At 59.4% G+C, this 11,742-nt stretch overlaps 1 protein-coding gene across 1 annotated transcript; it reads left to right on the top strand.

Annotated features, from left to right (window-relative positions):
- Positions 1 to 1,844: 1,844 nt before the first annotated feature.
- Positions 1,845 to 11,645, top strand: CAPNS1 (calpain small subunit 1). Its single transcript, XM_064402207.1, has 10 exons — positions 1,845 to 2,038; positions 3,238 to 3,271; positions 3,919 to 4,008; positions 6,251 to 6,308; positions 6,439 to 6,503; positions 6,633 to 6,701; positions 7,589 to 7,667; positions 8,918 to 9,034; positions 10,825 to 10,883; positions 11,467 to 11,645. The coding sequence occupies exons 1-10, from the start codon at positions 1,863 to 1,865 to the stop codon at positions 11,491 to 11,493; spliced, it is 774 nt and encodes a 257-aa protein (XP_064258277.1). The 5' UTR covers positions 1,845 to 1,862; the 3' UTR covers positions 11,494 to 11,645.
- The last annotated feature ends 97 nt before the right edge of the window (positions 11,646 to 11,742 follow it).

The raw sequence follows: 11,742 nt of genomic DNA, 5'->3' as shown, positions 1-11,742 counted from the left end.
AATGGGGGAAAATTGGGGGGAAATGGGGAGAAAATGGGAGAAATATGGGGGGATGGGGGAAATGAGATTTTTGGGGCAAAGAAAAAGGGATTTGGAATGCAGAAAATGGGATTTTGTGGGGGGGGGACATGGACATAACCTAAAACTGGGGAGGGGACCCCAAAATTTGAGAGGGGAGGTGGAAGGAGAAGGAGGAATTGAGGAGGGGGGAGACTCCAGAATGGGGGAGGGGACCCCAAATTTGGGGGAATGGAGGGGGGGGGAACCCAAAAACCGGGGCGGGGAGGCCAAAATTCGCGGGGACCCCAAATGTGGGGGAGGGGGGGCAGCGGGGGTCCCGTGAGGGGCTCGGGGACCCCTGGGGTGGGGGAGGGCCTGGCGGGAGGGAGGGGACCCCAAAAATTCCCCCAGCGCCGCCATCTTGTCCCGGCGCGCGGCGATGACGTCATAACACAACTCATTCAATATGCATGCATAATCTGCATAGCCACGCCCATACGGGGAGAGTTGAGCTGTCACTCACGCTGTTGGCCACGCCCACCCAATAGGAAGATACAGGCGGGTGCTGCTGTCACTCAATGCTTTGGCCACGCCCCCAATGTTAACCACGCCCACTGTGAATTATTCTAACAGTTCTAAGCCACGCCCCCGCTTTGGCCACGCCCAGGGCGTGCCCCAGGTCCCGCCCCCGGGCGGTTCCCGCCGCTCCCTCTCCCGGCCCCGCCGTGGCCCCGCCCCTTTCCCCGTTCCGGTTCCGAGCCCGCTCCGGACCGCGCCGCTCCCGCAGGTACCGAACCCCCCCCGGGACCCCCGGCACCCTCCGGGGACCCCCCGGGACCCCCCCCGGGACCCCCCGGGACCCCCCGGTGCTCCCCTCCCCCCCCCGCCGTGACTCAGCGCGGCCCCGCCCATTCCCGGAACGCCGCGCCCGGACCGGGCCGGACCGGGACAGGACCGGGACAGGACCGGGGGGGTCTGGGGGGGTCCCGGGGGGGTCCCGGGGGGCTCTGGGGGGTCCCCGGAGCCCCCCCGGTACCCCCGGTACCGCCTAACGGTGCTGCCTGCTTCTCTTCCAGCCGCTCCCAGCGCTCCCAGTGCCGCCCCGGAGCCCTCCCAGTGCTCCCAGTAACCGCCGGAGCCCTCCCAGTGCCACCCCGGAGCCTCCCAGTAACCCCCCGGAGCCCTCCCAGTGCTCCCAGTAACCCCCCGGAGCCCTCCCAGTAACCCCCGGAGCCCTCCCAGTGCTCCCAGTAACCCCCCGGAGCCCTCCCAGTGCCGCCCCGGAGCCTCCCAGTAACCGCCGGAGCCCTCCCAGTAACCCCCGGAGCCCTCCCAGTGCTCCCAGTAACCCCCCAGAGCCCTCCCAGTGCCCCCCAGTAGCTCCCAGTACCCCCCCAGTATCCCCCCAGCTCTCTCCCAGTAGCTCCCAGTATCCCCCCGGTAACTTCCAGCTCCCCCCAGTGTCTCCCAGTCCCTCCCAGTAACTCCCAGTACCCCTCCAGCGCTCTCCCAGTAGCTCCCAGTGCTCTCCCAGTTCCTCCCAGTACCCCCCAGTACCCCCTCAGTGCTCTCCCAGTAGCTCCCAGCTCTCTCCCAGTTGCTCCCAGTTCCCCCTAGAGCCCCCCAGTAGCTCCCAGTACCCTCCCAGTAGCTCCCAGTACCTCCCAGTACTCTCCCAGAGCCACCCACCACCCCCCCAGCGCTGTCCCAGTAGCTCCCAGTGCTCTCCCAGTTCCTCCCAGTAGCTCCCAGTTCCCCTCCAGTGCTCTCCCAGTAGCTCCCAGCTCTCCCAGTTCCCCCTAGAGTCTCCCAGTACCCCCCCAGCGCTCTCCCAGTGCCTCCCAGTTCCCCCAGTGCCCGCCATGTTCCTGGTGAAGGGGCTGCTGGGGGGCGGCGGCGGGGGGGGAGGGGCGGGGGGGCTCCCGGGGGGGCTCCCGGGGGGCATCGGCTCCGTGCTGGGGGGGCTGCTGAGCGGGGGAGGGGGCGGCGGCGCCGGGGGGGCCATGGGGGTCCTGGGGGGCGTCATCAGCGCCATCAGGTGAGGGGACACCGGGGACACTGGGGGGACACTGGGGGGGTTTGGGGACATTGGGGTGGGGGGTCCTGGGGGGCGTCATCAGCGCCATCAGGTGAGGGGACACCGGGGACACTGGGGGACACTGGGGACACTGGGGGGACTGGGGACACTGGGGACACTGGGACATTGGGGTGAGGGGTCCTGGGGGGACACTGGGGGGACATTGGGGACACTGGGGGGATTGGGGACGTTGGGGGTGGGGGGTCCTGGGGGGCGTCATCAGCACCATCAGGTGAGGGACACGGGGGACACTGGGGACACTGGGGGGACACTGGGGGGACACTGGGGGACACTGGGGGTCCTGGGGGGCGTCATCAGCGCCATCAGGTGAGGGGACACTGGGGACACTGGGGGGGTTTGGGGACACTGGGGACATTGGGGGACACTGGGGGGACTGGGGGGTTTGGGGACATGGGGGACACTGGGGGGACACTGGGGGGACACTGGGGGTCCTGGGGGGCGTCATCAGCGCCATCAGGTGAGGGGACACCGGGGGGGTTTGGGGACACTGGGGTGGGGGGGCCATGGGGGTCCTGGGGGGCATCATCAGCGCCATCAGGTGAGGGGGGACACTGGGGGGACATTGGGGATACTGGGGGGACTGGGGGGGGTTTGGGGACATTGGGGGGTGTCATCAGCGCCATCAGGTGCGGGACACGGGGGACACTGGGGACATTGGGGTGGTTCGGGACACTGTGGGGGACATTTGGGGGGTTGGGGACACTGGGAGGACTGGGGGCCACTGGGGGGGGCACTGGGGACGTTGGGGACACTGGGGAGATTGGGGGTTTGGGGACATTGGGGACACTGGGGGGATTTGGGACACTGGGGGGCACTGGGGACATTGGGGACACTGGTGGTGTTGGGGACACTGGGGGGCACTGGGGGGCTGGGGACATTGGGGACACTGGGGGGTTGGGGACACTGGTGGTGTTGGGGACACTGGGGACATTGGGGGTGTTGGGGACATTGGGGGTGTTGGGGACACTGGGGACATCGGGGACATTGCGGGGGTTGGAGACATTGGGGGACATTGGAATGGGAGGTGACACTCATGGGTGGGAGGTGACCTTTGGGGACAGAGGTGACCTTTGGGGTGGGGGATGACCCTCTGGGGACAGAGGTGACACTTTGGGGTGACCCCTCTGCCCCTCCCGCAGTGAAGCCGCCGCCCACTACAACCCCGAGCCCCCCGTAAGTGACAACCCCCCCCTCCCCCTCCTGGGGACCCTCGGGGTGTCCCCTGACCCCCACGGATTTGGGGTCCCTGACCCCCCCTGGATTTGGGGTCCCCGATTTGGGGTCCCTGGGGTCCCTGCTTTGGGGTCCCTGACCCCCCCTGTGTGCCCGCAGCCCCCCCGTGCCCCCGATTTGGGGTCCCCGTGCCCTCGATTTGGGGTCCCTGACCCCCCCCAATTTGGGGGTCCCTGATTTGGGGTCCCCGATTTGGGATCCCTGCCCCCCCTGATTTGGGGTCCCTGGGGTCTCTGGGGTCCCTGATTTGGGGTCCCGGATTTGGGGTCCCTGACTCCCCCTGGATTTGGGGTTCCTGATTTCGGGTCGCCGATTTGGGGTCCCTGTCCCCCCCAGATTTGGGGTCCCTGACCCCCCCTGGATTTGGGGTCCCTGGGGTCCCTGTCCCCCGGATTTGGGGTCCCTGTCCCCCCCAGATTTGGGGTCCCTGACCCCCCCTGGATTTGGGGTCCCCGATTTGGGGTCCCTGGGTTCTCTGGGGTCCCGGATTTGGGGTCCCTGGGGTCCCTGTCCCCCGGATTTGGGGTCCCCGCTTTGGGGTCCCTGTCCCCCGGATTTGGGGTCCCTGACCCCCCGTGTGCCCGCAGCCCCCCCGTGCCCACATCTCCACGGTGGATGCCAACGAGAGCGAGGAGGTTCGGCAGTTCCGGCGCCTCTTCACCCAGCTGGCCGGGGAGGTCAGCGATCCGCTGGATCTGCTGGGATCCACTGGGGTCTACTGGGTGTACTGGGAGTACTGGGAGTACTGGGGGCACTGGGACCCACTGAGATCAGCTGGGATCCACTGGGGTCTGCTGGGATCTACTGGGTGTACTGGGGGCACTGGGATCCACTGGGGTCTGCTGGGATCTACTGGGTGTACTGGGGGCACTGGGATCCACTGGGGTCTGCTGGGATCTACTGGGTGTACTGGGGGCACTGGGATCCACTGGGGTCTACTGGGTGTACTGGGGGCACTGGGATCCACTGGGGTGTACTGGGTGTACTGGGAGTACTGGGGCCATCGGGATCCACTGGGATCCACTGGGGTGTACTGGGAGTACTGGGGCCACCGGGATCCACTGGGATCAGCTGGGTGTACTGGGATCCACCGGGGTGTACTGGGATCTACTGGGGCCACTGGGTGTACTGGGGTCTGCTGGGATATACTGGGATCTACTGTGTGTACTGGGGCCACTGGGATCCACTGGGATCTACTGGGGTGTACTGGGGTCCACTGGGATCTACTGGGGCCACTGGGGTCTACTGGGTGTACTGGGACCTACTGGGATCTACTGGGGCCACTGGGGTCTACTGGGGTGTAGTGGGATCCACTGGGTATACTGGGGCCACTGGGATCTCCTGGGGCCACTTGGATCCACTGGCTGTACTGGGGCCTGCTGGGACATACTGGGGTGTACTGGGATCCACTGGGGTGTACTGGGGCCACTGGGATCCACTGGGGTGTACTGGGGTCTGCTGGGATCCACCGGGGCCTGCTGGGTGTACTGGGATCCACTGGGCATACTGGGGCCACCAGGATCCACTGAGGTGTACTGGGGGTCTACTGGGATCCACTGGGGTGTACTGGGACCCACTGGGATCCACTGGGGACTGCTGGGATCCCACTGGGGTCTACTGGATCCACTGGGGGTACTGGGATCTCCCAGGGCCACTGGGATCCACTGGGGTGCACTGGGATCTACTGGGCGTACTGGGGTCTGCTGGGATTTACTGGGGTGTACTGGGATCTACTGGGGATCACTGGGATCCACTGGGGGTCCCCCAGTATTTGGGGTGCGGATCTGGGGGTCCCCCCGTATTTGGGGGTTCCCTGAGGATTTGGGGTTCCCCAGTATTTGGGGTCAGAATTTGGGGTTCCTCCATATCTGGGGTGCAGATTTGGGGGTCCCCAGGATTTGGGGTGAGGATCTGGGGGTGCCCTGAGGATTTGGGGTCAGGATTTGGGGGTTCCCCAGGATTTGGGATCAGGATTTGGGCTGGGTCAGGATTTTGGGGGTTCCCCAGGATTTGGGTGTCCCCAGACTTTGGGGTTCCCCAGTATTTGGGGTGAGGATTTGGGGGTCCCCCCGTATTTGGGGTGTGGATTTGGGGTCCCCTTGTATTTGGGATCATGATTTGGGGTGGGTCAGGATTTGGGGTTCCCCCGTATTTGGGGTGTGGATTTGGGGTCCCCTCGTATTTGGGATCATGATGTGGGGTGGGTCAGGATTTGGGGTTCCCCCGTATTTGGGGTGAGGATTTGGGGGTTCCCTGAGGATTTGGTGGTCCCCAGTATTTGGGGTTAGGATTTTGGGGTGCCTCCATATTTGGGATCAGGACTTGGGGTTCCCCAGTGTTTGGGGTGCAGATTTGGGGGTCCCCAGTATTTGGGGTGAGGATCTGGGAGTCCCCCAGTATTTGGGGTCCCCCAGAATTTGGGGTGAGGATTTGGGGTGGGTCAGGATTCGGGGGTTCCCCCAGGATTTGGGTTCTCCCCATATTTGGGATGAGGATTTAGGGGTCCCCCCGTATTCGGGGTGCGGATCTGGGGTCCCCCCATATTTGGGGTGAGGATCTGGGGGTTCCCTGAGGATTTGGGGTGAGGATTTGGGAGTCCCCAGACTTTGGGGTTCCCTGAGGATTTGGGGTGAGGATTTTGGGGTTCCCCCGGTATTTGGGGTCAGGATTTGGGGGTTCCCTGAGGATTTGGGATCAGGATTTGGGGTCCCCCAGTATTTGGGGTGCAGATTTGGGGGTTCCCTGAGGATTTGGGTTTCCCCCCGTATTTGGGGTGCGGATTTGGGGGTCCCCTGACTTTGGGGTTCCCTGAGGATTTGGGGTGCGGATTTTGGGGGTCCCCAGTATTTGGGGTGCGGATTTTGGGGTCCCCCCGGTATTTGGGGGTGCGCAGCCCCCCTGACCCCCCGCTCCCCCCAGGACATGGAGGTGAGCCCCACCGAGCTCATGAACATCCTCAACAGGGTCGTCACCCGCCGTGAGTGCCCCCCAAAATTGGGGTTCGGGGCGGGAGTTTGGGGTGCCCGGGACCCCTGAGGGTGCCCACGAGCCGGGGCACCCCAAAACCCCCCCGGGACCCCCCCCAAAAATCCCTGTGACCCCCCCAGATCCCGACCTGAAGACGGACGGCTTCGGGCTGGACACCTGCCGCAGCATGGTGGCCGTCATGGACGTACCCCGAGATTTTGGGGGGTTTTGGGGGGTTTTGGGGGGGCCTCCAGGGCTCCAGGGGTTTTGGGGTGCGGGGAGATGGGGGGGGTCCCCCGGTGCACCCCGAAACGTCCTTGACGAGCCCCCCCAGAGCGACACCACCGGGAAATTGGGGTTTGAGGAGTTCAAGTACCTCTGGAACAACATCAAGAAGTGGCAGGTGAGGAGCCCAAAATTTGGGATTGGGGGGGGTCCCCAAAATCGGGGGGAACCCAAAAATAGGGGGTGGGACCCCAAAAATAGGGGGTGGGAGGCCAGAGTTGAAGGAGATTCCAAAATTGGGGTGCTCAGGGTGGAAGGGGACCCCGAAATGGATAAAAAAGGCAAAATTGGGGGGGATCCAAAAATAAACGAGCCCCGAAATTGAAGGGAAAACCCCAAAATTTGGGGAGGGGGGGACCCCAAAAATCGGGGGGGACCCCAAAAATAGGGGGTGGGAGGCCAGAGTTGAATGGGATCCCAAAATTGGGGTGCTCAGGGTGGAAGGGGACCCCAAAAAGGTAAAATTTGGGGGATCCCAAAATAAATGAGCCCCAAAATCGAGGGAAAACCCAAAATTTGGGGAGGGGGGGCACCCCAAAAATCGGGATGGGAGCCCCAAAATCCGAAGTGGGCACCCCAAAATCTGAGGTTATTCACAGCTGGAGAAGACCCCAAAATTAGGGGGGCACCCCAAAAAATGGGACCCACCCCAAAAAACCGATTTCGGAGCCCAAAATCAGGGGCACCCCAAAATCGAGGGAGGAACCCAAAATTTTGGGGTTTTTGGGACCCCAATTTTGGGCCCCCCAAATTTCCCCTGTTAAATTTCCAAAAACATGAAGGAGGGGGGTTATAGGGACCCCCCCAAACACTCCAAAATTTTGGTGGGGGGGTAATTAGGGGGTGTGGACACCCCCCAAAATTTGGATTTAAGGATTTTAAAGTGCCTGAAATGGGGGGTGGGGGGAGGATTTTGGGGGGTTTGGGAGGGTCCCCAAATTTTGGGGAGGGGGTTGAGGGGATTTGGGGGTTCGGGACCCCCCAAAATTGTTCTCCCCCCCCCAGTGTGTGTACAAACAATTCGACACCGACCGCTCGGGGACCATCGGGCCCCAGGAGCTGCCGGGGGCGTTTGAGGCCGCAGGTTTGGGGATTTTGGGGGATTTTGGGGAGGTTTTGGGGATTTTTTTGGGATTTTTGGGTTTTTGGGGGGTTTGAGGGATTTTTTGGGGGGGATTTATGGGATTTTTGGGGGATTTTTTGGGAATTTTTTGGGGATTTTTTGGGATTTTTGGCAGGGTTTGGGGGGATTTTTTTGGTGGGGGGAATTTTTGGGGGGATATTTGGGGGTTTTGGGGATTTTGTGGGATTTTGTGGGGGATTAATGGGATTTTTGTGGGATTTTTTTTGGGGATTTTTGGCAGGGTTTGGGGGATTTTGGGGGAATTCTTTTTGGGGGGGGAATTTTTGGGGGATTTTTGAGGGTTTTGGGGATTTTGTGGGATTTTTGGGGGGATTAATGGGATTTCTGGGGGATTTTTTGGGGATTTTTGGCAGGGTTTGAGGGATTTGGGGAGAGTTTGGGGGGGGAATTTGGGGAGGGGGGATTTTTCGTGGGTTTTAGGGGATTTTTGGAGATTTTGGGGGGGTTTGAGGGAATTTTTGGGGGATTTATGGGATTTTGGGGGGATTTTTTAATTTTGGGGGAATTTTTGGGGGGTTTTAGCGGATTTTTGGGGTGTTGTGGGGGGATTTTTTGGGGAATTTTTTTGGGATATATTTGGGGGATTTTTTTGATTTTTTGGGGGTTTGGGGATTTTGGGGAGGATTTTTGGGGGTGCTGAGCAGATTTTTTTGGGGGGGTCTTAGGGGATTTTTATGGGGATTCTTGTGGGGAATTTTGGGGACTTTTTGGGGGGTTTTTTTTTGGGGGGGGGGAGATTTTTGGGGGATTTGGGGGATTTTTTGAGGAGGGGTTTGGGGATTTTTTGGGGGCTTTTGTTTGGATTTTTTGGGGGGATTTTTTTTTTTTAATTTTTGGGGGATTTTGGGGGGGATTTTGGGGGGCAGGAATTTCAGGGGGCAGCAGGGGGATGATGGGAAGGGGTTCTGGGGTGGAGTTTTGGGGTGAGGGTTGGGATTATTCAGGGCTGGCCCCAAAATCCCCCGGGGGTGACCCCAAACCCTCCAGGCACCCCCAAATTTGGGATTTTGGTGGGGTCAGGGACATTTCGGGCTGTGATTTTGGGGTCGGATCACCATTATTTGATGGTTTTGGGGCGAAAATGAGAATATTTGAATTTTTTGGGGGCCGTTTTGAGGGGAATTGTCCGATTTTGGGGGGGTTTGACGGCGTTTCGGGGGGGTCAAAGGTCACCTGTGCCCCCCCCCCAGGGTTCCGGCTGCCCCCCCCGCTCTGGGCGGTTTTGGGGCGTCGCTACGGGGACGAGGGGGGGAACCTCGACTTCGACAACTTCATCAGCTGCCTCGTGCGCCTGGACGCCATGTTCCGTACGGGACCCCGAAATCGGGGGGAGAAACAAAATATGGGGGGGAAATAGCAAAATATGGGGGGGGATAGCAAAATATGGGGGGGAAATGGCAAAATATGGGGGGGAATAGCAAAATATGGGGGGAAATAGCAAAATCTGGGGGGGAATAACAAAATATGGGGGGGGATAGCAAAATATGGGGGGGAAATAGCAAAATATGGGGGGGAAATAACAAAATATGGGGGGGGATAGCAAAATATGGGGGGAAATAGCAAAATATGGGGGGGAAATGGCAAAATATGGGGGGGAATAGCAAAATATGGGGGGAAATAGCAAAATCTGGGGGGGAATAACAAAATATGGGGGGGGATAGCAAAATATGGGGGGGAAATAGCAAAATATGGGGGGGAAATAACAAAATATGGGGGGGGATAGCAAAATATGGGGGGAAATAGCAAAATATGGGGGGAAATAGCAAAATATGGGGGGTAGAACCCCGAAATTGGGGGGGAAAAACAAAATATGGGGAGGAAATCTGAAAATTGGGGGAGAAATACCAAAATATGGGGGGAAATAGCAAAATATGGAGGGGGGAAACAAAATATGGGGGGGAAATAGCAAATATGGGGGGTAGAACCCCGAAATCGGGGGGGGGGGGGGAAACAAAATATGGGGGGGAATCCCAAAATCAGGGAGTAGAACCCCGAAATCGAGGGGGAAATAGCAAAATCGGGGGGGGGGGGGGAAATCCCAAAATATGGGGGCAAAATCTGAAAATTGGGGGGGAAATAGTAAAATCGGGGTCTAGAACCCCGAAATCAGGGGGGGAACCCCGAAATTGGGGGGGAAATAGCAAAATATGGGGGGGAAAATAGCAAAATATGGGGGGAAATAACAAAATTGGGGGGAAAATAACAAAACTGGGGGGAAATCCCAAAATATGGGGGGAAATAGCAAAATATGGGGGGGAAATAGCAAAATATGGGGGCAGAACCCCGAAATCAGGGGGGAAATAGCAAAAATCTGGGGGGGAAATTGCAAAATCAGGGGGTAGAACCCTGAAATCAGGGGGGAATATGAAATCTGGGAGGAAATCCCAAAATATGGGGGAGAATTTGAAAATTCGGGGGAAATAGCAAAATATGGGGGGAATAGCAAAATATGGGGGGGAAATAACAAAATATTGGGGGGAAATAGCAAAAGGGGGGGGGGAATCCCAAAATCGGGGGGGGGCAGAACCCCGAAATCAGGGGGGAAACCCGAAATTGGGAGGGAAATCCCAAAGTCTGGGGGGGGGAAATCCTAAAATCGGGGGAGAAATCTAAAAATTGGGGGGAGAATCTCAAAACTGGGGCAGGGGGAATCCCAAAATCTGGGGAGAAATTTGAAATTTAGGAGGGAAATCCCAAAATTTGGGGGAAATTCGAAAATCTGGGAGGGGAAATCCCGAAGTCTGGGAGGGGAAATCCTAAAATTGGAGGGGAAATCCTAAAATCAGGGGAGAATTCCCCAAATCAGGGCAGAATTCCCAAAATTTTTGGGGAAATCCTGAAATCCGGGGGGAAATCTTGAAACTGGGAGGGGAAATCCCAAAACCAGGGGAGAAATCCCAAAATTTTGAGGGCAAAATCCCAAAACTGAGGGGAGGAAAATCCTAAAACTGGATGGGAAATCCCCAAAAAATTGGGAGAGGGACCCCAAAATCGATGTGGGAGCCCCAAAATTGGAGGAGACCCCAAAATCCCGGGGTTTTATTGGGGTTTTCCCCCCAAATTTTGGGGTCCCCCCCTGATTTTGGGGTCCCCCCAGGTGCCTTCAAGTCCCTGGACCGGGACGGGTCGGGGCAGATCCGCGTCAGCCTGCAGGAGGTGGGTCTGGGGTCCCGGGGGGGTTTTGGGGTCCCCCGGGGGGGTTTTGGGGTCCCCCTGTTCCTTTTTGGGGTGTCCCCAGGACTTTGGGGGGGTTCCCAGGATGGGGTGAAGGAGGGAGACCCCAAAATGGCCAAAAAAACCCAAAATGGGTTTGTGTCACTGCAGAGACCCCAAATCTTTCAGGGAACCCCAAAACCTTCAGAAACCCCCAAAATTCCCCTGGAGTGACCCCAAACCCTTCAGGGACCCCCAAAATCCCTTCGTGGTGACCCAAAAAAACCTTCAGGAACCCCCAAAATCCCTCTGGGGTGACCCCAAACCCTTCAGGGACCCCCAAAATCCCTTCAGGGTGACCCCAAAATCCCTCTGGGGTGACCCCGAACCCTTCAGGGACCCCCAAAATCCCTCTGGGGTGACCCCGAACCCTTCAGGGACCCCCAAAATCCCTCTGGGGTGACCCCAAAATCTCCTGGGGGATCCTAAACTCTCCCTGCACCCCCAAAATCTCTCTGGGGTGACCCCGAACCCTTCAGGGACCCCCAAAATCCCCCCAAATCCTGACCGGGTGTCCCCCCAACAGTGGCTGCAGCTCACCATGTACTCCTGAGGGGACCCCCCAGGACCTTCCAGGACCCCCCAGGACACCCCAAAACCTCCTCGGACACTCCAGGACCCCCCAAAACCTCCCTGGACCCTCCAGCTGCACCCCTGGCTTCCACAATCTGCACCCCCTCCCCAAATAAAAACCCCCCAGCCTCACTTGGTACCTGCGGCTCTGATTTGGGGGGTCGGGGGGATTTTTTGGGGGTCTTTGGGGGGGTCTGGAGTGATTTTAGGGGGTCGCTGGGGATTTTGG

Source organism: Passer domesticus, chromosome 35 (genome assembly GCF_036417665.1).
Source record: "Passer domesticus isolate bPasDom1 chromosome 35, bPasDom1.hap1, whole genome shotgun sequence".
NCBI lineage: Eukaryota > Metazoa > Chordata > Aves > Passeriformes > Passeridae > Passer > Passer domesticus.
Note: the sequence above shows the minus strand (reverse complement) of the source record. Positions and strands in the feature narration are given on the sequence as shown.